This window comes from Perognathus longimembris, unplaced genomic scaffold (assembly GCF_023159225.1).
Source record: "Perognathus longimembris pacificus isolate PPM17 unplaced genomic scaffold, ASM2315922v1 HiC_scaffold_4581, whole genome shotgun sequence".
NCBI classification, from domain to species: Eukaryota; Metazoa; Chordata; class Mammalia; order Rodentia; family Heteromyidae; genus Perognathus; species Perognathus longimembris.
Genome location: NW_025959914.1, coordinates 1 through 23908, shown reverse-complemented (window position 1 = coordinate 23908; position 23908 = coordinate 1). Strand labels below are relative to the sequence as shown.

Below are 23908 nucleotides of genomic sequence, written 5' to 3'. Positions count from 1 at the left end.
TTACGGGATGTGGGTGGGAGGAGGGCCCAGTGTCCGTTGTTGTAGTAAGGGGGGGGTGGGGAGCCCTGCGAGTTCCGACTTATTATGGGATGTCGACCCGGGGGTGGATGGAGGGTAGTTATTATGGGATGGCGGTGGGGGGATGGGGGCGAGTATTATGGGATGGGCGGCCGGAGCGCGGGGCGGGGCGCTTATTATGGGATGGCCGCCGCGGGGGAGTTATTATGGGATGTTACCCGCGAGGGCCAAGAGTGGAGAAGTTGGCAGGGGGAGGCTATTATGGGATGCCGGGCGGGGGGGGGGTGGGGGTGAGGGGGAGGAGGGGCCCCAGGACCCAGAGGTCAGCCCCCCCCCCCCCCCCCCCGTGCCCCGCCGCCGCGTCTGGTCGGCGTGTGTGTGTGTGTGGGGGGGGTGTCCGCCGGTATTATGGGATGGCCAGGCGGTGGGCGGTTGCCCGGGTGACGCGCGCGCGCGAGCGCGAGCGCGCGCGGAGGGGGCGTGGCGCGCGGTTGCCGGGGCGACGAGGGGGCGGGGGTTGCCCGGGAGACCCGGGCGGCGGGCGGCGGGCGCGGGGTTATTATGGGCTGTCCGGGGGGGCGGGGCCTGCGCGGTGGGATTTCCCGGCCGGTGTCTCGGGCCCTTTAAGAGGCGACGCCGGAGCCGGAGCCATTTTCCCCCCTTCGGCCGCGGCGAGGAGGAGCCGGAGCCCGAGCGACCCCGGGGCCGGGACCCAGCGCGACCCGCGGCGGCGGCGCCGGGGTGAGGCGGGGGCGGCGGCGGCGGGCGGGCCGGGCGGGCGGGCGGGCGGCCCGGGACCGGGGCCGGGGGGGAGGGGGCGGGGGAGGGGGCGCCGGCCGGGCGGGGAGGGCGGGCGGGAGGCCCGGGCCGCCCCCTCGGCCCCCGCGCCACACGTGGCCCGGCCTCGCTCGGCCCCCGCGGCCCCGGCGCCCCGGCGGGGTGGGCGGGCGCCCCGGGACGCCCCGGACGCCGGCCTGGGCTGGGGGGGCCCCCGCGCCCCGCGCCCCGCGCCCCGGTGACCTTGCGTCCCCGGGCGCCGCCGGGCCCCGTCCCCCCCTCCCCTCCCTCCCTCCCTCCCGGGGACCCCCGCTTCCGGCCCCGGGACTGTGGAAGTAAAGTTGAACCCGGGCGCCCCGGGCTCGGGGTTCGGGGGTGGCGGGGGGGGGGCGGCGCCGGGCGGCCCCCGCGCTCACCCCTCCCCCTCCCCCCTCCCCCCCCCCGTCCGCCCGCAGTGACTCGGTCGGGTCCGCCGTCGGCCGTCGGCCCCCAGGGCGCAGGCGGAGCCGCCGCCGCCGCAGCCGGGCGCCCCCCGCCCCCCCGCCCGCCCCCGCCCGCCCCCTCCCCCTCCCCCGGGGCCCGGGAGCGGAAGGGGATGGCGTCGGGCCTGGGCTCCCCGTCCCCGTGCTCGGCGGGCAGCGAGGACGACGACATGGACGCGCTGCTCAACAACAGCCTGCCGCCGCCCCACCCAGGTGACCGGGGGGCCGGGGGGGGTGTGGGGGGGCCGCGGGGGGGCGGGGGCGGGCGGCGCCGTCCCCCCCTCCCCGTCTCTCTCTCGTTATCTCCCCCCCTCCGATCGCTCGCCGGTTGGTTCTCCGCGCAAGTGTGGGAAGTTTGAATCGCGCTCCTCGGACGCGGGGTCGCTGGGACGTGGGGGGCGGGAGGGAGGGAGGGAGGGGAGGGGAGGGGAGGGCGCCCTCCTCCCTCCCACGGCCTCGGGGGTGCTGCTCCTGCAGGTGGGTGAGGGGTCATGCCCCGTGTGTGTGTTTCCGGGGCGCCCGCCCCCCACTTCTCCCTGGATCGGCTCGCCCCGTCTTGTCTCTCCTCATTTGGGGGACCCACGGCTAAGTCTCCTTGACTTTGTGCAGCTGGGGGGGAGCAGGTTGCCCCCCACTTTCTAGCTGCTGCCGCTTTCCCCTCTCTGTCTTTGTGTCGCCTGGAATGTGCCGTCCCCCCGCCCCCCCCCCCGCAAGTGGGGGACAGCGCCAAGATGAAGGCGGTGGCGGCCACGCTCTGGGGATCCTTCACCCTGAGGCCTTCGAGGAGGACCTCAGGGGGGCAGGGGGCTTCGGGGGGACCTGGGGTACAAGGGAAGGCCGGCTCGCTCTCCCTTCTCCCATCCTTTTTCGGTGAGGGGCCCGGGCCCCCGGGGGCACCGCCATGACCTCCACATGGGGGGGGGCTGAGTGAACTCTGCCCCAGGCAATAGCGTGACCCAGTTTTGCCACTTGCCACGCCCGTCCTTGCCTCTCTTTCCCGAGTCTCTCGTCGTTCCTTTCAAGCCAGTTTGCTGAGAAGTTTGGGGGGGGCTCCTGGACCGCCATGGGTCAGTCCCGGCCCCGTCCGCCTCGAGTGCTAGTAGCGGTGGAAACGCACCTGGTTTGGGGTGACAGGGACGGTTGGGGTGAGACCCAGAAGACAGTAGGCTGCAGTCCCACCCTGATCCCGGGCTGCGAGGGGAAGGGGGGACGGGTCGTGGGGTCCCCGTTCTCAGGGACCTGTGTGTGGCTTTGGAAGAGCAGAGCCAGGCATGGCGAGGCCCGTCCCGGGTGTCAGGAGCGCCGCGTCGGATGCGGAGTTGGGGGGAGGCCGGCTGTTGCCCCCCCCCCCCCCCGCGTGCTGCTAGGTGTGTGGCGGGGTGATGAGCCACGGGTGTCGCGCGGGAACGTCTGGCTTGCGTCCCCCAGGCTGAGCCGTCGGTGCCCCTCCGGTCAGGGCCGATGGGTTCTGTGCTCCAGCCCCAGCGCCGCCCGGCCTGGGCGTCTCGCGGTCATTTGAAGGCGAGGAACGCGGAGCGAGCCAGGTGCCTGTAATCCCGGCTGCTCAGGAGGCTCGGGTGAGAAGGCGGGTTTGAAGCCGGCTCAGGCAGGGAAGTCTGTGAGGCTCTCTCAGCAGCCAGCGAAAAGCGGCCCGTGGAGGCGTGGCTCAGGCGGTAGAGCGCCCGCCGCAGAGACAGCGCCGGGCGCAGAGAGAGGGAGGAAGCGTTGCTCTTTGTGTGGGTCCTGGGGTTTTTCCTTGCCCAGGACATTGGGGGGGGGACCTCTTGCAAACCGTGTCAACCCCGCGTTGGAGATGGGTGGCGCCTGCACCTGTGGCCCCCCACCCCCCCACAGTCGTTTGGGGGGGCCTTTCCCGGCCTCCTCCAGCCCCGCCTCCCTGCCACTTCCTGTCAGCCTCTGTTGGCAGCTGGGTGCCCCGGGCTGCCTGCTGTGGTCAGGAGCCATTTTCCCTGTCCTCCCTCCGTGGGTGAGGCTCTGGCTCCTTGGCGGCACTCCCCCCCCCAACACGGGGCTGGGTGGGTGGGGGAAGCGGGGAGAGCCGAGGGAGGTGGGGTGGCTGTCGGTTACGAAGGCCCCGCGCCCCCCCACCCCTGCCCCCCCTTCCGCCCCTTCCCACCTCGCCCTGCCCAGGCGCTGGGGGGGGGGGTACGGGGCTTTGTGTGTGTGTGCGCGCGGGAGGAGGTGGAGCCAGATGGGAGGAGGATTTGGGGGGGGGGTGGGGAGCCGGTGACAGCTGGGCTGGTTTGGGCCTCTGGGGAGGAGAGGCTGGCTGACCCAGGAGAAACTGGGGGGGGGGGGGAGAAGCGGGGAGGAGCCGTGCTGGAGATGGGGAAAGGGAAACGCGTTGGGCAGCGGGCGTGGGGCCAGGCTGGCACCTGAACTTGAGGCGTGTGCGTGTGCGTGTGCAAGCGCGAGCGTGAGCGCGTCCACCGGAGCGGCGAGGACTTGGGAGCGCTGGGGGGAGGGCGGGCCGGTGGAGCTGGGCCGAGGAGGCCGAGGAGCGGGTGCTGGGTGCTCGGTCGCTGCCGCCCCGGGCCTGCGCGGGTGGGGGGGTGGCTGGCTGTGGGGGGCTCGCAGGAGGCCCCCCGGGGGGCGCCCTGGGCCGGGTGTTTGTGCGGAGCCGTGCAGGGCTCCCGGGCTGGAGGAGAAGGAGGCAGAGGCGGCCGCAGCCTGGCTGGCTGCCCGGGGAGGGGGGGCTGGCGCGGCCGGCCAGCCCGGTGCGGGTTCTATACAGCTCTCCCTTTGTCTGCGCGCGCCCGGGTATCGGCTTGCGCCCGTGCGCAGGAATCTGGGGCGAGAAGGGGAGCCGGCGCGCCCCGTCCGTCCTCACCTCGTGCTAGTCTTTCTGTGCCGGTCCTGGGCCTTGAACTCGGGGCCTGAGCGCCGTCCCTGGCTTTTTTGCTCAAGGCTGGCGCTCTACCACGTGAGCCACGGCGCCACTTCCGGCTTTTTCTGTGCGTGGTGCTGGGGAATCGAACCCGGGGCTTACTTGGCTTTCTGAACGCAGAAAACGAAGAGGATCCCGAAGAGGACTTGTCGGAAGCAGAGACCCCAAAGCTGAAGAAGAAGAAGAAGCCCAAGAAACCCCGAGACCCGAAAATCCCTAAGAGCAAGCGCCAGAAGAAGGAGGTGAGGGGGGTGATTGGTGGGGGGCACTGGGGGCGCTGGTGGGGGGGGCTTGGCGCCCGTCCCGCTCTGGGCCGGGCCCGAGGTCAGCGTGGCAGCGTGTGGTGTCTGTCTCCCTCCCCCCGCTCCAGCGTTTGCTCTTGTGCCGGCAGCTGGGGGACAGCTCTGGGGAGGGCCCCGAGTTCGTGGAGGAGGAGGAGGAGGTGGCCCTGCGCTCGGACAGCGAGGGCAGTGACTACACGCCCGGCAAGAAGAAGAAGAAGAAGCTGGGGCCCAAGAAGGAGAAGAAGAGCAAGTCCAAGCGCAAGGAGGAGGAGGAGGAGGAGGAGGACGACGACGACTCCAAGGTGCCCGGCTCCCCCCCCCCCCCGCCCCGCGCCGGTACCGGGGTTCGAACTCGGGGCCCGGCGCCGAGCTCTCCCACACGTGGCTGGCGTCGGGCCACGCAGAGATGAGGGTTACCGCCTCGCGGGGCGTCCCGCCAGGCTGGCTTCGAACCGCGATCCTCCCCGCTCAGCCCCCCCGCGTGGCCCTGACCCGACCCCCCCCCCCGTCCTCCCCCTTGCAGGAGCCCAAGTCCTCGGCTCAGCTCCTGGAGGAGTGGGGCATGGAGGACATCGACCACGTGTTCTCGGAGGAGGACTACCGCACGCTCACCAACTACAAGGCCTTCAGCCAGTTCGTCCGGTAACCCCGGGGCCCCCGGCTGGGGGGGGGGGAGGCCTCCCCCGCGCCCGGCTGCCTGCTCCCCCCTCCTCCCGGGACGTCATCTTCCCCCCTTTACTCGTCAGACCCCTCATCGCGGCCAAGAACCCCAAGATCGCCGTCTCCAAGATGATGATGGTGCTGGGGGCCAAGTGGAGGGAGTTCAGCACCAACAACCCCTTCAAGGGCAGCTCGGGGGCCTCGGTGGCCGCTGCCGCCGCCGCCGCCGTGGCCGTGGTGGAGAGCATGGTGACCGCCACCGAGGCGGCCCCGCCACCGCCCGTGGAGGTGCCCATCCGCAAGGCCAAGACCAAGGAGGGCAAAGGTGGGGGCCGGCCCGCCCCGCCCCGTCCGGGGGGCTGGGGAGGTGGCGTCCCCGTCGTTTATCTCTGCCGCTCCTGGGGCTTGAACTCGGGGCCCGAGCGCGGTCCCTGGCTTCTTCCGCTCAAGGCCGGCACTGCCACCTGACCCCCAGCGCCCCCTCCGGCCTTCTCTGCGTGCGTGGTGCCGGGGAATCGAACCCCGGGCTTCGTGCGTGCCGGGCGAGCCCTGGACCGCGAGGCCACCTGCCCAGCCCCTTCCCCATCCTTGACCGGCAGCCGCTCGGATTTTAGGTCCCAACGCTCGGAGGAAGCCCAAGGGGAGCCCCGCGTCCCCGACGCCAAGAAGCCCAAGCCCAAGAAAGTGGCTCCCCTCAAGATCAAGCTGGGGGGCTTCGGCTCCAAGCGGAAGAGGTCCTCGGTGAGAGGCGGGGCCCCCCTGTGGGGGGGAGGGGGGAGGGCGCCGGCCGCTGCGTGCGCGTGACCCTCTCCCCCCCCCCCCCCCAGAGCGAGGACGACGACCTGGACGTGGAGTCGGACTTCGACGACGCCAGCATCAACAGCTACTCGGTGTCGGACGGCTCCACCAGCCGCAGCAGCCGCAGCCGCAAGAAGCTGCGCACCACCAAGAAGAAGAAGAAAGGTGCGTGTCCCGCGTGGGGCGCGGGCGCGGGGCGCGGGGCGCGGGCGCGGCAGCATCTCCCTCCGGAGATGGGGTGGGGGCGGCGGGTTTTGTTTCTGATGACTGGGCTCTCCCTCTTCCTTGCCCAGGCGAGGAGGAGGTGACTGCTATGGATGGTTATGAGACAGACCACCAGGACTATTGCGAGGTGTGCCAGCAAGGCGGCGAGATCATCCTGTGCGACACGTGCCCGCGAGCCTACCACATGGTGTGCCTGGACCCCGACATGGAGAAGGCCCCCGAGGGCAAGTGGAGCTGCCCGCACTGCGTGAGTCCCCCCCGGGCCCCGGGGACCCAGGGCGGCCGGCTGGCCTGGGGGGGGGGGGGGGGGCGGGGCGGGGCGCGCGCATGCCCAGAGCGCCGCCCTCCGCCGCGCATGCCCAGAGCGCCCCCCCCCCCCCCCCCCGCCGGCAGTGGGCGGGGCCGCGCATGCCCAGAGCGCCCCAGGGGGCAGTGGGCGGGGCCGCGCATGCGGGGCGGGCGGAGTCACGGCGGCCCCGCCCCCCTCCCCGCAGGAGAAGGAGGGCATCCAGTGGGAGGCCAAGGATGAGAACTCGGAGGGCGAGGAGATCCTGGAGGAGGTCGGGGGCGACCCCGAGGAGGAGGACGACCACCACATGGAGTTCTGCCGCGTGTGCAAGGACGGCGGGGAGCTGCTCTGCTGCGACACCTGTCCCTCCTCCTACCACATCCACTGCCTCAACCCGCCGCTGCCCGAGATCCCCAACGGGGAGTGGCTCTGCCCCCGCTGCACGGTGAGCGCGGCCCGCGTGCCCCTCCCCCCCCCCCCCCCCGCCACGGGCTGAGCACACCCCCGAGACGCGGACGGGGCCACGGCGCCTCGCGCCCCCTCCTGACCTCTCGGGTCCCGAGACTCTCCGCCCCGGCTGGCTTTGAACCGCGCCCCTGTGCTCCGGGCGCCCGGCGTGGTGCCGGGTGGGCGCGGGCGGCGGGGTGGGGTGGGCCGGGCTTGCAGGCGTCCCGGGTGGGCGCCGGGCCCTCACCCCCGCGCTTTGGAACCCCTTCCCCCCCAGTGCCCGGCTCTGAAGGGCAAGGTGCAGAAGATCCTCATCTGGAAGTGGGGTCAGCCGCCGTCCCCCACGCCCGTGCCGCGGCCCCCCGACGCCGACCCCAGCACGCCCTCCCCGAAGCCCCTGGAGGGCCGGCCGGAGCGGCAGTTCTTCGTGAAGTGGCAGGGCATGTCGTACTGGCACTGCTCCTGGGTGTCGGAGCTGCAGGTGAGGCGGGCGTGACCAGGCTGGCGGGGGGGGGGTAGGGTTAAGGGGCGCACAGCCTGACCCCCCCCTCACCTCGCTCTCCGCCCCCCCCACAGCTGGAGCTGCACTGCCAGGTCATGTTCCGCAACTACCAGCGCAAGAACGACATGGACGAGCCGCCGTCGGGGGACTTCGGGGGCGACGAGGAGAAGAGCCGCAAGCGCAAGAACAAGGACCCCAAGTTCGCGGAGATGGAGGAGCGCTTCTACCGCTACGGGATCAAGCCCGAGTGGATGATGGTGCACCGCATCCTCAACCACAGGTACCCGCGCGCCCGACGGCTGGCCCGCCTCCCCGCGCCGGGCCGCCCGCTCGCGCCCCGCTGACGGCTCCCCCCCCCCCCGCTGACGGCTCCCCCCCCCCCCCCCGCAGCGTGGACAAGAAGGGCCACGTGCACTACCTGATCAAGTGGCGCGACCTGCCCTACGACCAGGCGTCGTGGGAGAGCGAGGACGTGGAGATCCAGGACTACGACCTGTTCAAGCAGAGCTACTGGAACCACAGGTGCGGGGGCGGAGCTGCTTCCTGTGCGGGCCTGGGACTCGAACTCGGGGGCGGGCGCCGGGCCCCAGCCGCGCCTCCCGCCAGGGGAGGGTTGGTGGTCGCACCCGGGGCCCGGGGCCATGCCTGTCTCCCTCCCCAGGGAGCTGATGCGGGGCGAGGAGGGCCGGCCCGGCAAGAAGCTGAAGAAGGTGAAGCTGCGGAAGCTGGAGCGGCCGCCCGAGACGCCCACGGTCGACGTGAGTGGGGCCGGCAAGGGCCGCGCCGTCTTTACCCGCCACTCCGTCCTTTGGGCCAGTCCTGGGGTCGAACTCGGGGCCCAGGTGCCGCCCCCGAGCTTCGTGTGCTCAACGCCAGCAGTGCAGCGCTTGAGCCGCGCGCCGCTCATTCCAGCCTTTGTGCGGTCGATGGAGAGCAGAGTCTCACGGACTTCGCTGCCCAGGCTGGCCTCGAACTGCCATCCTCAGATCTCAGCCTGGCGCGTAGCCGGGACGGCAGGCGGGAGCCACCACGCCCGGCTCCTAGGCTTTTAGGGGACGGGGCTCGCGCCCCTCCCTCCGTGGCTCAGTGCCTCTGGGTTTCCTCTGGAGGGGCCGGGATGACAGGCGTGCGTGTGCGACGCGGCTGACGGCTTTGCCCCTGACGTGCGGCTTTGCCTCCGCAGCCCACGGTGAAGTACGAGCGGCAGCCCGAGTACCTGGACGCCACGGGCGGCACCCTGCACCCCTACCAGATGGAGGGCCTCAACTGGCTGCGCTTCTCCTGGGCGCAGGGCACCGACACCATCCTGGCCGACGAGATGGGGCTGGGGAAGACGGTGCAGACCGCCGTGTTCCTCTACTCCCTCTACAAGGAGGTGGGCAGCGCGGGGCGGGGCGGGCGGCCCGTGCGGGGGGGGGGGGGAGCCGGGGTGCCGCGTGCTCACCCCGCTCCCCGTCCCTCCCCCCCAGGGCCACTCCAAAGGCCCCTTCCTGGTGAGTGCGCCCCTGTCCACCATCATCAACTGGGAGCGCGAGTTCGAGATGTGGGCCCCGGACATGTACGTGGTCACCTACGTGGGCGACAAGGACAGCCGCGCCATCATCCGCGAGAACGAGTTCTCCTTCGAGGACAACGCCATCCGCGGGGGCAAGAAGGCCTCCCGCATGAAGGTAGCCTGCCGCGGGGGGCCGGGGACGCCGTGGGGGGGCCGCGGGGGGGGCCGGCTGCGCGCTGACCCGCGCGTCCCCCGCTCGCGCAGAAAGAGGCCTCGGTGAAGTTCCACGTGCTGCTCACGTCCTACGAGCTGATCACCATCGACATGGCCATCCTGGGCTCCATCGACTGGGCCTGCCTCATCGTGGACGAGGCCCACCGGCTGAAGAACAACCAGTCCAAGGTGGGGCGCCGGGCGCGTGGGGTGTGGGGCGCCAGGGGTGCGGGGCCGGGCTGGTTTGCTCGAGGCTGGCCCTGAGCCCGCGTGCTCGGAGCTCGGCCTCCTGCGTGGCCAGGGTGACCGCCTGGCCGAGCCTTGGAAGAGGATGCTGGGGTCGGGGCGCCCTTGCACCCTGTCTTCACCCCTGTCCACGTGCGTTGCCCCGCAGTTCTTCCGGGTTCTCAATGGCTACTCGCTGCAGCACAAGCTGCTGCTCACGGGGACGCCCCTGCAGAACAATCTGGAAGAGTTGTTCCACCTGCTCAACTTCCTCACCCCCGAGAGGTTCCAGTGAGTGTGGTCTGCCCGCCCGCCGCCCCCCCGGGGACCCCCGCTGTGTGGGTCTCCCCGGTCACGTCCCCCTGCTCCCCCCCCCCAGCAACCTGGAGGGCTTCCTGGAGGAGTTCGCGGACATCGCCAAGGAAGACCAGATCAAGAAGCTGCACGACATGCTGGGGCCGCACATGCTGCGGCGGCTCAAGGCGGACGTGTTCAAGAACATGCCGTCCAAGACGGAGCTGATCGTGCGCGTGGAGCTCAGCCCCATGCAGAAGTGAGTGGGGCCCGCGCCCTCCGCGGCGGGGTGGGGCGGGCCGCGGGGCGGGGGGGCGGGGCCCGGCGCTCACGCCGCCCCTCTGGCCCCGCCCCCGGCCCCGCCCCCCGCAGGAAGTACTACAAGTACATCCTCACGCGCAACTTCGAGGCCCTGAACGCGCGCGGCGGCGGCAACCAGGTGTCGCTGCTGAACGTGGTGATGGACCTGAAGAAGTGCTGCAACCACCCGTACCTCTTCCCCGTGGCCGCCATGGTGGGTCCCCGGCCCGCCCCCCACCCCCCCCCCCCCGCGCGCCCGCCCCCACGCCCGCCCGCCTCCCTCATCCCCATCCGCGCCCGCCCGCCCGCCCGCAGGAGGCCCCCAAGATGCCCAACGGCATGTACGACGGCAGCGCCCTCATCCGGGCGTCGGGGAAGCTGCTGCTGCTGCAGAAGATGCTCAAGAACCTCAAGGAGGGCGGCCACCGCGTGCTCATCTTCTCCCAGGTGCGGCCCGGGGCGGGGAGGGGGGGCGGGGGGGGCGCAGCGGGGAGGACGGCCACCACACGCCCCGTCGCCCGCCCGCCCCCTCTCCCCTCCCAGATGACCAAGATGCTGGACCTGCTGGAGGACTTCCTGGAGCACGAGGGCTACAAGTACGAGCGCATCGACGGCGGCATCACGGGGAACATGCGCCAGGAGGCCATCGACCGCTTCAACGGTGAGCCCCGCTGCCCGCCCGCGGGCTCCGCGGACGCGGGACTCTGCCGGGCCGCCGGGCCCGGGCTGGCTTTGAACCGCGGTCCTCACAGCTCAGCCTCCTGGGCAGCCGGGTGGACCGGCGGGGGCCGCCAGCGCCCGTGCTCTTCGTTAGACCCCAGGGCTGGCGCTCCACCATCGAGGCGCCAGTGCCCCCGTGGCCAGGCCATGCTAGTGGGCGGGGTTGGAGTCCCGCGGACTCTGCCCGAGCTGCGTCCTCCTGTCCCGGCCCCCCGGGTCGCTGGGGTTTCAGGCGTGGGCGCCGCGCTTCTCTGGCGCGCACACTCGGGATGGACGCGGTGGGTCCTCCTGGGCGGTGTCCGCGGTCTCCCCTTGGCCTCAGTAGACGTGTTGGCCGGTATGGGGCGCCCTGTGGGGTGAGCGTGGGGTCCACATTGGGTGCCGGGGGGTCTGTAGCCATTGTCCCTGGCCAGGGAGCCGCCCGCGTCTTGAGATTGTGGCCCCCCCCTCCCCCACGCTGTTGAGTGTCTCGCTCACCACCTCGCTCACCACCTCGCTCACCACCACGGTTCCCGCGCGGTTCTGCCATGCGTCTTCCTGTGGGTGGGATTGGGTGGTGTCTTGATGGGTGGGGTCAGGAGTTGCCTCTTGTTGACTGGTGGGTTGAGGATTTGCCTCTTTGTTTGGTGAAGTCAGGAGTTACATCTTGTGGGGTCACAAGTTGAATGTTGATTGGTGGGAGTCGGGTTGCCTCCTGTTGATTGGTGGGCATCGGGACTTGCGCCTTGTTGGTTGGTGGAGTCGGGGGTTGTGTCTAGTTGATTGGGCATAGAGGGTGTGTTTTGTTGACTGGGGAGTTAGGGGTTGCACCTTGTTGATGGGTGGAGTCAGGGTTTGATTGGTGGAGTCAGGTTGCACCTTGTTTGGTGGAGCGGGGATGGGTCTTATGTTGGTGGAGTCAGGGTTTGTGTCTTATGATTGGAGGAGTCAGGGTTTGTGTCTTACGATTGGTGGAGACAGGGTTTGTGTCTTATGATTGGAGGAGTCAAGGGTTGCACCTTGTTGACTGGTGGAGTCAGGGTTTGTGTCTTACGATTGGAGGAGTCGGGGTTGCGTCTTGTTGATTGAGGAGTCGGGGTTGTGTCTTGTTGATTGGAGGAGTCGGGGGTTGTGTCTTGTTGATTGGAGGAGTCAGGGTTTGTGTCTTATGTTTGGTGGAGTCAGGGTTTGTGTCTTATGATTGGTGGAGACAGGGTTTGTGTCTTACGATTGGAGGAGTCGGGTTTGTGTCTTACGATTGGAGGAGTCGGGGGTTGCGTCTTGTAGATTGGAGGAGTCGGGGTTGCGTCTTGGTAGATTGGAGGAGTCGGGGTTGCGTCCTGTTGACTGGAGGAGTCGGGGGTGCGTCTGAGGGGTGAGGAGTGGAGTAACGGTGTTCCCCTTCCCTCCTTAGCGCCGGGTGCTCAGCAGTTCTGCTTCTTGCTCTCCACTCGCGCCGGGGGGCCTGGGCATCAACCTGGCCACAGCTGACACAGTTATTATTTATGACTCTGACTGGAACCCCCATAACGACATTCAGGTGAGCGGGGTAGCCCTTAAACTCCGACGCCTCCACCATCCGGAATTAGTTGTTTAGGTGAAAAACGACAGACTCTGTGTGTGTGCGCGTGCGTGTGCATGCGTGTGTGTGCGTGCGTGTGTATTGGTCTTGGGGCTTGAACTCACACTTGAGCCACAGCTGCACTTGCAGTTTTTGGTGGTGACTTTATTCCCTGGTCTGGCTTTGAACCCTGGTCCTCAGATCTCAGTCTCCTGAGAGGCCAGGAGGATGGGCGTGTGCCACCAGCTCCGGCCTTTTAGTGGCGTGGAACTTTCTAGAAGTTGGGTGGGCTCTGGCTCTGTTCTGGGCAGCAGGGGAGTGGGCGGTGTTCGGGGGGGGGTGGGGGAGGAAGTGTCCTAGGGAGTGGCCTGGAAGATGGCGGCCTCACGTCCCGCTCCCCTGCCCCCCCAGGCCTTCAGCCGGGCCCACCGCATCGGCAGAACAAGAAGGTGATGATCTACCGCTTCGTGACGCGGGCGTCGGTGGAGGAGCGCATCACGCAGGTGGCGAAGAAGAAGATGATGCTCACGCACCTGGTGGTGCGGCCGGGCCTGGGCTCCAAGACGGGCTCCATGTCCAAGCAGGAGCTGGACGACATCCTCAAGTTCGGCACGGAGGAGCTGTTCAAGGACGAAGCCACGGACGGGGGTGAGCCGGCCTCCCGCCGGGGGGGGGGGGGCACCCTGGGCGGCTGGGGCGCGGGCCCTGAGACCCCCGGTTCACCGCAGGAGGAGACAGCAAGGAAGGCGAGGACAGCAGCGTCATCCATTACGACGACAAGGCCATCGAGCGGCTGCTGGACCGCAACCAGGATGAGACGGAGGACACGGAGCTGCAGGGCATGAACGAGTACCTGAGCTCCTTCAAGGTGGCGCAGTACGTGGTGCGGGAAGAGGAGATGGGGGTGAGTACGCCGGGCCGGGGGCGCCTCCGCGCCGCGGGCCTTCCTCTCGGCTCTCCAGCCGCGCCTCTGAGCCGAGCTGCGCTGTGGGTGACGGCCCCCGCGGTCCTCGTTTCGCCTCCGTTGGCCTCGAGCTGTCGTCTTCCTGGCTCATCTTCCCGGGGCTGGCGTCACCGGGCTCAGCCATGGCCCCTGGTCCCTCTCCAGGTGGCACTGGCTTGACGGCGCCAGGCAAGCTCTCCAGGGCCTGAGACGCGCCTCCAGCCCCTTCCCTTTCCACTTCTTGTGGGTCTTGGGGCGGAGCTCAGGGCCTACCTAGCCTGGGCCCTCGGAGTCCCGGCGCCCCTCGCGGTTTCAACAGTGGTTCATTGGAGATGAGTGTCATGGACTTCCCTGCCCAGGCTGGCTTTGAACCATGATCCTCAGCTCTCAGCCTCCTGAGTAGCCAGGATTACAGGCGTGAGCACCAGTGCCCGGCATCATCCTCTGGCTCTCTGGACTCCCTTTTAAATCAAGAACCACAGTACAATTTATGTGACTTTTGAAGTTATTTCAGTTGACATTGCTGTTTTTCAAAAATGGAGCTTTTGGGCTGGGAATGTGGCCAAGTGGTAGAGTGCTCGCCTCGTATACAGAGCCCTGGGTTCATTCCCCAGCACCACATAGACAGAAGCTCAAGAGGTAGAAGTGCTAGCCTTGAGCAAAAAGAAGCCAGGGATGCTGCTCAGGTCCTGAGTTCAGAGACCCAGGACTGGCAAAAAAAAAAAAGGCCCCTTTTTCTTTCTCCCGAGGCCTGTCTGGCTGCTTGCCTTCCTCTGCCTATGCTTCCCAGTGGCTGGGTGCTAGCACAGAGCACCCCGCCCAGCGGTCTCAGACGTGCATGCCCATCCTGGGGCTTGAACGCGCCCCCCGGCCTCGCCCTGAGCCTCCCACTCAAGGCTGGTGCTCCACTTTAGTTTTTGGAAACGGATTGGAACGTTCCCGCCCGGCCTGGGGCGGAACAGTGACCCTGGATCTCGGCCTTCTGAGTAGGCCGGGATGAGGGCGGGCCCAGCGGCCTCACCTTCTCATCTGCCCCGTCTCAGACCATCCACCCCGACGTCTGCTTTCCCAGCAGCAAGGATTACAGGGGCGAGCCGCGTTGCCCTGCTCGGGGGATGTACGTACAGATGTGTCACTGTGTGTGTCTGTGTGTGTGTGCGAGTACGTAGGGCGTGAACTCCGGACCGGTGCTGTCCTGAGCTTTGTTGCTCAAGGTGAGCTCTGTGACTTGAACCAACGGCTCCACTTCCTGCCTTTTGGTGGCTAACGGAGGAAAGTCTTCGCACTGTCCGCCCCGCTTGGCTCTGGGTTCTGATGTGCAGGTCCCCGCAGCCAGGATCACGGGGGAGACCCACCCCACGGGCGGTGTGCTTCTCAGTGGTGCCTCCGGTGGTGGAGCGCCGGCCAGCGAGATTCCTGCTTAGCTAGTGGCCTCTGTCTTCTCTAGCAGTTATTCCCTGTGTTGAAGTTATTGTTACGGCAACGGTGTTGTACCGGGGGCTTATGGTGACCTAAGTCGGCTACAGAGCACGTTTCTTTCTGTTGTTTTTTGGTCGGTCATGGGATTTGAACTCAGGGACTGGGCGCTCACTGTCCCTGAGCTGCTTCTTGCTCAAGGCTGGTGCTCTGCCACTTGAGCCACAGCTCCGCCTCTGGCTTTCTGCTGGTTCATTGGAGATGAGAGTCTCAGACTTTGCTGCCTGGGCCGGCTTTGATCGCGGCCTCCTGAGTCGCTGGGAGGACAGGCTGGGGGGGGGGGGGGGGGGGCGGACACGTGACCTGGCAAAAGTCGCTTTTCTTGCTGCTCCCCTTCAAGCGCTGGGGCGGGAAGCCTGTCAGTGGGGCGGGACTTCCTCCTGTGGGTGGGCGGGACTTCCGGTGGCCGCCTCCGCCGTCTTTCCCAGTGGTCCACGGGAGAGCGCCCTCAGCCGCCGGACGCTGTTGGGATTGTTCTGGATGGCGATGGCCCTGTCTCAGTTTGCGTCCTGACCGGCAGGAACGCGATGTAAGAGCAAAGAGCGGCCTTGTTCCCTCTGCAACACTCTTGACACAAACTTGATTCGGGGTGTGTGTGTGTGTGTGTGTGCGTGCGCATGTGTGAGCGTGTGTGTGAGCGCGTGGGGTTCCGGCGTGAGCATGGGGCGGGGGGAGGTGGCCCCCCCCAGGCCTGCCTCCTGAGCACGCCCTGTGCCGGAGCAGGCCCGCCCTTGTCCTCCGACGGCGGCCAGGGCACCGTTCCCTGCCGGGTCTCCTCTTTTGGGGGTGCTGTGCGGAGGGCCGGGGCCCCGCGCTCTGCGTCTTCGGCCTCTTGCTGTCCGCAGCCCGGGAGGCCATGCGCGCTCCTCCTCCTCCTGGGCTTCCTGCGTGGCGGGGTGGCGGGCCTGTGCCCTGCCCAGACCTGCGCCGATGGGGAGTGGGTTCCGGGGTGGGGCCGAGGCTCCCCCCCTCCGTTTCGGAGGAACCAGGGCTCCAGGGCCCGCCGCACCGCCTCCTCCTGAGAGCGCTTGGCTTTGTGCTCTGTCTAAAGCAGAAGGGGATTCACACGTATGTATGGGGCTCAGCTCCACCACAGTTCCGAGACAACTGAGCCAGCCGCTGTTCTGACTCCCGCTCGCCCGGTTCTAGTCCCTGGCGCGTCCCTGGTGTGTGTCTGATGAGGCCTCTCGTGGCAGGAAGGCTGGGAAGCCGTTCATGACATCAGGAAAGGAAGTAAAGCTTGCGCCTGTAATCCTAGCTACTCCTAAGCAGCAGGGTCCTGGAGATGATGGTTCAAAGCCAGCCCAGGCGGAAAGCGCACACAGTTCTACTGTCACTTGCAAGTGGTAGAGCCTCCAGGCAGGCTTTTGAAAAGGCTGGGTGAGAGCACAGGGCCCCGAGTTCAGATCTCGTCATGTGGGGGACGGGGAAGCGCACATACTTGTAATAGGCATTAAGAGTTCCTGCCTGGCAGAGGTGAGGCCAAAACAACAGTAAACAAGGACAATTCTGTTTTTTTGTTTTTTTTTTCCCAGTCCTGGGCCTTGGGACTCTGGGCTGAGCACTGTCCCTGGCTTCTTTTTGCTCAAGGCTAGCACTCTGCCACTTGAGCCACAGCACCACTTCTAGCCGTTTTCTGTATATGTGGTGCCGGGGAATCGAACCCAGGGCCTCATGTGCACGAGGCGAGCACTCTTGCCACTAGGCCATATCCCCAGCCTGTTTAGACTTTTTTAGCTCACAAAATACTAAAACTTCCTGAGACTAACCTCTTAGTGGACTGGTTGAAAGCTTATTTCTGTATAGACTCTAAATGTGTGTCACGCATTGTGTGTGTCCTATGTCACTATAAAAGTGCACAGTAACACACACACACATCACGCGAGCGGCGCGCGGTACACAGTCTCTCCGCAGCACACTGGACTGTAGCTCTGACACCACCAGGCGAGGGCTTCATCTTGGGTATTGTTTGGGGTTGGGACCCGGGGCCTGGTGCTCCCCCACCCGAGCCAGGCGCCCAGCCTGAACTCAGGCATTGTGACAGGTGTGTAAGCACACATGCTGTGTTACATAAACACTCTGGGTTTTAAGTAGAGAAGTAATTTATTACAAATATTGTTTCCGTCTCAAGATTATGGCCCAAGATGGAAGTTATTGGGATTAGCAGATTGAGTGTCCTGCATCTGAAATGCTGGACCAGAAGTGTTTTCAGTCGTGTGTGTGTGTACTGGGCTTGAACTCAGAGCCCCATACTGGGGCACACACAAAAATACTATGCTGTCCTTTTAAGTTTGTCACTGTGGAGACACTTCCACCACTAGCTTTGTTTTGCTTTGTTTTGGTCAGTTGTGGGTCTTGACTCACAGCCTGGGCGCTGTCCCTGAGCTTCTTTCGCTCAAGGCTGGCGCTCTACAACCTGAGCCACGGCGCCACTTCTGGTATTTTGGTGGCTCCTTGGAGATCAGAGTCTCCTGGACGTCCCTGCCCGGGCTGGCTTTGAACCGCCGTCCTCAGATCTCAGGCCTCCTGAGGAGCTGGGATGACGGGCTGAGTACCAGTGCCTGGCTTCTACCACTGGCTTTTGCTGGTTAACTGGGGATCAGTGTCATGGGCTTGCCTGCCCGGCGGGCCTTGAACTTCCATCCTCAGGTCTGAGCTTCGCAAGTAGCTAGGGTGACTGGCGTGGGCCCCTGCAGCTGGTTGTTGTGGTTCAGATTTTGGACTTGGGAGCATTTCATAGATTTCAACCTGTGTGATATTCTGTCTGAGCCTCACAGGCACTTTTTATTGATTCCTCTCCGTTTTCTCTCTGCGCCCCAACGCGTGGATTGAGAGTTCAACCTGGGCTGCGGCCTCAAGACTTGCAGGTGCTCTGATGCGCCTTCCCGCTGTGGCCACGCGTGATTTAGATGATGAGGCAGTTCTGAAACGTGTCACGCTGTACACGTGACTTAGGGGCCCGTAGCCCCCCTCAGGACCCTAGGGGAGACCGAGCTGCTGGGGTGTCTGCGCCGCGTGCTTTCTACGGAGCTCTTGTGCAGCTTTCCTCTCTCTCCCGCTCTCTCCTTTTCCTCTCCTGGGTGTGTATCAGGAGAAGGATCTAGAAGGACTGGGGCTCTGCCCCGAAGCGCGCACGCGTGCAGCGCGTGTGTCCCTGTGGTGCTTCCTCCCGAGCCCCGCAGGACCCCGGGGAGCGGGGCGCCCCTGAGTCGCGGCCTCCCTGTGTCCCAGGAGGAAGAGGAGTGGAGCGGGAGATCATCAAGCAGGAGGAGAGCGTGGACCCCGACTACTGGGAGAAGCTGCTGCGGCACCACTACGAGCAGCAGCAGGAGACCTGGCGCGCAACCTGGGCAAGGGCAAGCGCATCCGCAAGCAGGTCAACTACAACGACGGCTCGCAGGAGGACCGAGGTGCGTGGCCGGCCCCGCCCCCGCCGCCCGGGCGCCTCACCCCCCCCACCCCCCCTCACCTTCCCGCCCCCTCTCCCCCCAGATTGGCAGGACGACCAGTCCGACAACCAGTCCGATTACTCGGTGGCCTCCGAGGAAGGCGATGAGGACTTTGATGAGCGATCGGAAGGTGAGCCGGCCCGGGTGCTGGGTGCTGAGTGCTCCGTGCAGGGTGCTGGCTTCGGGGTTCCCCCGGCTCCCCCCCCACTCACCCGCCCGCCTCTCCCCGCAGCTCCCCGCAGGCCCAGCCGCAAGGGCCTGCGCAATGATAAAGACAAGCCATTGCCGCCTCTGCTGGCCCGCGTCGGGGGGAATATCGAGGTGCGTGCTGGCGGCTGGGGGTGGGGGACGGGGTGCGGGGGCGCGTGCCCGCGGCGGCCGGCTCACCCCCCCCCCCCGCGGCGCAGGTGCTGGGCTTCAACGCGCGCCAGCGGAAAGGCGTTCCTGAACGCCATCATGCGGTACGGCATGCGCCGCAGGACGCCTTCACCACGCAGTGGCTCGTCCGCGACACCTCCGCGGCAAGTCGGAGAAGGAGTTCAAGTGAGAGCCGGGGCCCGGGGGCCCCCACCCGGCCGCAGCCCTCCCCCGGCCGCGTGGCGGCTCTCGGGGACGGGAGCCAGAGTGGCGGGGATCACAGGCGTGCGCCCCGCGCCCCGCGGGCACCGATGCCGCTCACCACGCCGCTTCTCCGCCGCAGGGCCTACGTCTCCCTCTTCATGCGGCATCTGTGCGAGCCGGGGGCCGACGGGGCCGAGACGTTCGCGAGACGGGGTCCCCCGAGAAGGACTCTCTCGCCAGCACGTCCTCACCAGGATCGGGGTGATGTCCTTGATTCGCAAGAAGGTGAGCCCCGCCCGCGCCTGGCCACCGGCGTCGCCCGGCGTGGGGCGTGAACTCTGGGCCCGAGCCCGTCCCCGAGCTGCTTTTCCCCCACGGCTGGCCCTGCGCCGCTTGAGCCCGTTTTCCTGGTGGTTCACTGGGGCCTCGCGCTCTGCGGCCGCCCTGCGGGCTTTGAGCCGCCGTCCCCGGGACCGAGCTGGGTTCAGCGCGCTCTTGTCGGGGTTGCGGGCGGCAGGTGCAGGAGTTCGAGCACAGTGAACGGGCGCTGGAGCATGCCGGAACTGGCCGAGGTCGAGGAAAGCAAGAAAATGTCCCAGCCGGGGTCTCCCTCTCCCAAGACCCGACGCCCTCCACGCCGGGGGACACCCAGCCCAACACGCCCGCCCCTGCGCCCCCCGCCGGTGAGCCCCGGGCCCCGCCGCCCGGCCACGCCCCCGCCCGTCCCGGCCACGCCCGCCCCCCCACCCCGTCCCGGCCCTCGCCCCCGCCCGTCCCGGCCACGCCCCCACCCATCCCGGCCACGCCCCCACCGGTCCCGGCCACGCCCCACCGGGTCCCGGCCACGCCCGCCCCCCGTCCCGGCCACGCCCGTGCGGCCCGTGCTCAGCCCCACGCGCGCCGCAGCCTGGCGGGACACACAGTGACCCCTCAGTTTAGGAGGGCGGGCCCGAAGGATGGGTCCGGCTCTTAAAGGCACGAGGGGACAAGTTCGGGGGCCCCGGGAAGCCGCGAGCCCCGCCGCTGACCCGGCCCCGCTCCCCTCCGCAGAGGACGCGTCAAGCTAGAGGAGAACAGCCTCAAGGAGGAGGAGAGCGCCGACGGGGACAAGGAGGCCAAGGCCGCCGCGGCGCCCGAGGCGGGCGCGGAGGTGAGGGGGGGCCTGGCGGCCGCGCCCCCCTCCCCCGTCCCCCCCACCCGGCGCCTCACCCCCTGCCTCTGCTCCCGTGAAGTGTGTCCAGCCGCCCGCCCCGGCCGCAGAGGAGGAAAAGGCCCTGGCTGAGCCTCCTGGTGGCGAGGAGAAAGTGGAAAAGGCTGACGTGAAGGGAGAGGACAGAGGAGCCCATGGACACGGAGGCCAAAGGTAGGGTGTCCACCCTGGCAAGCACCCCGCTGTCCCGCCCGCAGCCCCCTGGGACTCACAACAGTGACTTCCGGTTGGGCAGGGGGGAGGGGGCACCCCTCCTGGGGCTGGAACTCAGGGCCTGGGCGCTGCCCCGAGGGCGCTGGCGGGAGGGAGGCCCGTGTCTACCGCGGGGAGCCCCAGCTCCGAGATGAGTGTCTCGGGCTTTCCTGTGCGGGCTGCGTCTGAACCCCGACCCCCAGACCTCGGCCCTGGAGTATGGGGGGCGGCGGGAGCCCGGCGCTCCGCCTCCCGTGCGCAGGTCCCCCGTGCTGTGCCCGCAGGTGCGGCCGACGTGGAGAAGGTGGAGGAGAAGCCGCCCATCGACCTCACCCCCGTGGTGGTGGAGGACAAGGGTGGTGCTGGCAGCGGGGGGCGGGGGGGGGAGTGAGGGCTGGAGCCGGCGGCAGCGGGGTTCACCTCACCCCCCCCCCCCCCCCCCGCAGACGAGAAGAAGGAGGAGGAGGAGAAGAAGGAGCTGCTGCTGCAGAACGGGGAGACGCCCAAGGAGCTGAGCGACGACAAGCAGAAGAAGAGCGCCAAGCAGCGCTTCATGTTCAACATCGCCGACGGCGGCTTCACGGGTGAGGGGGGGGCCGGGGCGGGGGGGGGCGGCGGTGGGGGGGGGGGCCGGGGCGGAGGGCGGGCGGGGCTCACGCACCCCCCCCCCCCCCCGCAGAGCTGCACTCGCTGTGGCAGAACGAGGAGCGCGCGGCCACCGTCACCAAGAAGACCTACGAGATCTGGCACCGGCGCCACGACTACTGGCTGCTGGCCGGCATCATCAAGTATCCTTGCGGCGGGGGGTGGGGGGGCGGGGGTCGGGGTCGGGGGTCGCGGTGTCGCCCGTTGCGGTCCTGAGCGCCCCGCAGCCACGGCTTACGCGCGGTGGCAGGACATCCAGAACGACCCGCGCTACGCCATCCTCAACGAGCCCTTCAAGGGCGAGATGAACCGCGGCAACTTCCTCGAGATCAAGAACAAGTTCCTGGCGCGCAGGTTCAAGGTGAGCCGGGGGGGGTGGGGGGTGGGGGGGCTCCCTCCCCCCCCCTCGCGCCCTCCGAAGGCTCCGCCGCGCCGCGTGCACGGTGTTGGAGCTGCGCGCCAGGGAGCCGCGCGTGCGCGGAGTGGAGGGCCAGGCAGCTGCGCGTGCGCGGAGTTGAAGCCGCGCGTGCGCGGGTGCCGACGGCCGCCGTGGGGCGGTGGCTCGGGGGCCTGGGTCAGCGCGGGTGCCGCGTGGAGAGCGGCGGGCGGCGAGGACCGGGGAGGCCGGCAGGAAGCGGCGCCAGGCCGAGGTGGGAGGGGCCGGGGTCCAGCGGGGGAGGCCGAGCCGGCCGCGAGCAGCCCGGCCCCCCCCCTCCCAGGGACGCAGACCCGCCGCACCCCGGACCCGATGGCGGCGCCGGCCCGCGCGGCGCCCCTGCGGCCCCGCGCCCCCCCCCCACGCCCCGGCTGCCTGGGGCCGACAGGGGGCCTCGAGGGTTCACCCAGCCCGCCACCCTCACCCCAAGGGCCGTCAGCGGGGATCGCGGCCCCGAGGCGCTGAGAACGCTCCTCCTGGGCCCCGAGGACGAGGCTCCGCGACAGCCGGCCCCCCCATCCCCCCCCCCCCCCCCCCCCCCGGCTCCGGCAGCGAACAGCCACGCTGCGCGCTCGCCCAGCCGTTCACCCACGTCCCGCCCTCTTCCACCCGTGGCTTTTTGCTGGCTACTTGGAGAGGAGAGTCGGGTCCTGGGGCTCTCGGGGCTCTTTGGCGCAAGGCTGGTGCTCCGCCATTTGAGCCACAGCACCACTTCCGCCTTTCCCATGGTTCCTTGGGATAAGAGTCCCACGGGCTTTCCTGCCTCGGCTGGCTTCGAACCTCAGGTCTCAGACTCCAGCCGGTTGCCCGCCCCCGTCCGCACACAGTTCCGTTCCCCGGTGTCCTGTCCCGTGGGCACACAGGGACCGGTTCGGCCTCCGGGGCCCCCATCTCCACTCCGCAAAGCCCCTCCCGACTCCCGACTCCCGCTCTCCTTTCATTTTTGGTGCATGTGCATTGCGCCAGCAGCTTCGCCGCGTTTCTTGGCGTGTATGTCTATATTTTACTCAGGAAAACCGAGTTTTTATGGCTTCTGCATGGAGAATGTACAGACTGAGCTTTAAACCCCGAGCCTCAGGGCTGGGGGGTGGCCTAGGGGTTGAGCACCGCGCCTTATACACACAAAGCCCTGGGTTCGAGTCCCCAGCGTATACAGAAAACGGCCAGAAGTGGCGCTGTGGCTCAAGTGCAGAGTGCTAGCCTTGAGCAAAAGAAGCCAGGGACAGTGCTCAGGCCCCGAGACCAAGGCCCAGGACTGGAAAATAAACAAAACCTGGAGCCTCCGCCGTGGGGAGGGGTGTGTTCGCGGTGGGAGGGGGGTGTCGCGTGGGGAGGAGGGTGTTGCGTGGCCGGCAGGCGCGGTGGTGAAGCCCGCTGTCCGCCGCCCGCAGCTCCTGGAGCAGGCCCTGGTGATCGAGGAGCAGCTGCGCAGGGCCGCGTACCTGAACATGTCGGAGGACCCCTCGCACCCCTCCATGGCCCTCAACACGCGCTTCGCCGAGGTGGAGTGCCTGGCCGAGAGCCACCAGCACCTGTCCAAGGAGTCCATGGCCGGGAACAAGCCGGCCAACGCCGTCCTGCACAAAGGTAGTCAGTGGCTCTCCTGCCCAGAGCGGCGGGGCGCCGTGTCCCCCCCCCCCCGTCCCCTCCGCTGAGCTCCTGGAGGCCAAGAGCGGCCCGGCCGCACAGGAGCCTGAGGGTGTCCTCCGGGGTGCCCAGGTGACGTCTGGTGACTCGAGGCCCCTTCCGCCTGGGCGGAGGCAGGCAGGCTCGTGGGGGAAGTAGAGAAGGAGGGCAGGGAGGAGCGCCCCACGCCCTGGGTTCCATTCCACCCCCCCCCCCCCCCCCGCCCATAAAACCAAGGGAAGCAAAGAGGAAGGCTGCCCCCCTGCGGTTCCCGCAGCCCCCCAGCTAGAGGAAGTCGGGGCTCCGTGCCCCCCGGGGCGCTGGAGGTGGACTGACGAGGGGGGGATGGCAGGGCGGGGGGCGGAAGCCCAGCTCAGGGCCTCCCCCCCCCCCCAGTCCTGAAGCAGCTGGAGGAGCTCCTGAGCGACATGAAGGCGGACGTCACGCGCCTCCCGGCCACCATCGCGCGGATCCCCCCGGTGGCCGTGCGGCTGCAGATGTCGGAGCGCAACATCCTCAGCCGCCTGGCGAGCCGGGCCCCCGGAGCCGCCCCCGCAGCAGGTGGGCCCCGACGCCCTGGGGGGGGGCGGGATGGGACGTGCGTGCGTGTGTGCGTGCGTGCGTGCGTGTGGTGCGCGCGCGTCCCTCCGGGGCTGACCCCTCCCGCCTTCCCCGCAGGTGGCTCAGCAGCAGTGAAGCGCCGGTGGCGGCCGCGGTCGGCTCGGTGCCGCCTCTCCCCGCCCGCCGCCCGCCCGCTGCAGGCCCGGCTCGGAGGGGCGCGGGCCTCGGGGGCGGGGGCCTGCGGGCCCGGCTGCCGCCCCGTCTCGCGCGGACCGCGGGGGACCGCGGACCCGCGGGCGGGCGGGCGGCTGAGCCTCCTCCTCCCCGTCCGGTTTGTTGTTTCCTCCGTTGGAGGCGGAGCGGCCGGAGCCCTGGGCGAGACACAGCTACCTCTGTTGGCATCTTTTTCATACCAGGAACCCCGCGGCCCCGGCCCCGGCGGCGACGGCGGGGCGAAAGCCGAGAACCGGAAACAAAACGAAAAAAAAGAGAAAAAGAACCAAAAGCATTAAAAAAAAAAAAGCAAACAGCGAATTTCTTGATGAAAATGAAAAATAAAGGTTTCCTTGTATTTTAGCGCTCTGATTCCGCGTGGGTGACGGGAAGGGCGCCCGGGCCCCGGGGGCGGCGGG

The 23908-nt window shown here is 68.4% G+C and overlaps 1 protein-coding gene, 1 long non-coding RNA gene and 1 other non-coding gene across 3 annotated transcripts; 2 read left to right on the top strand and 1 right to left on the bottom strand.

The window, feature by feature from the left end:
- The first annotated feature begins 1303 nt into the window (after positions 1-1303).
- On the top strand, positions 1304-23456 carry Chd4 (chromodomain helicase DNA binding protein 4). Its single transcript, XM_048337193.1, is given in 52 exon segments — positions 1304-1490; positions 4306-4427; positions 4556-4771; positions 4993-5111; positions 5216-5454; positions 5744-5770; positions 5773-5870; positions 5957-6092; positions 6221-6399; positions 6647-6886; positions 7166-7369; positions 7465-7670; positions 7781-7912; positions 8052-8148; positions 8574-8765; positions 8860-9060; positions 9150-9287; positions 9493-9614; positions 9703-9876; positions 9990-10131; positions 10233-10364; positions 10461-10578; positions 12031-12074; positions 12076-12156; positions 12589-12613; positions 12616-12825; positions 12906-13085; positions 17831-17923; positions 17926-18006; positions 18089-18175; positions 18278-18366; positions 18453-18479; positions 18481-18514; positions 18517-18557; positions 18560-18588; positions 18746-18812; positions 18814-18891; positions 19124-19141; positions 19143-19224; positions 19227-19293; positions 19657-19756; positions 19839-19931; positions 19933-19969; positions 20293-20364; positions 20455-20592; positions 20688-20796; positions 20881-20887; positions 20889-21014; positions 22481-22676; positions 23112-23254; positions 23256-23276; positions 23394-23456. Coding segments are annotated over 52 exon segments (5727 nt in total). The 5' UTR covers positions 1304-1390; the 3' UTR covers positions 23412-23456.
- LOC125344892 lies at positions 12976-19854 on the bottom strand. The gene is made up of 4 exons (XR_007209665.1): positions 19816-19854; positions 14763-14772; positions 13333-13336; positions 12976-13105 (listed from the first exon to the last, which is right to left on the bottom strand). It is a non-coding gene; the product is annotated as an uncharacterized LOC125344892 (long non-coding RNA).
- Positions 19462-19596, top strand: LOC125344894. Its single transcript, XR_007209667.1, has one exon. It is a non-coding gene; the product is annotated as a small Cajal body-specific RNA 11 (non-coding RNA).
- Positions 23457-23908: the final 452 nt, after the last annotated feature.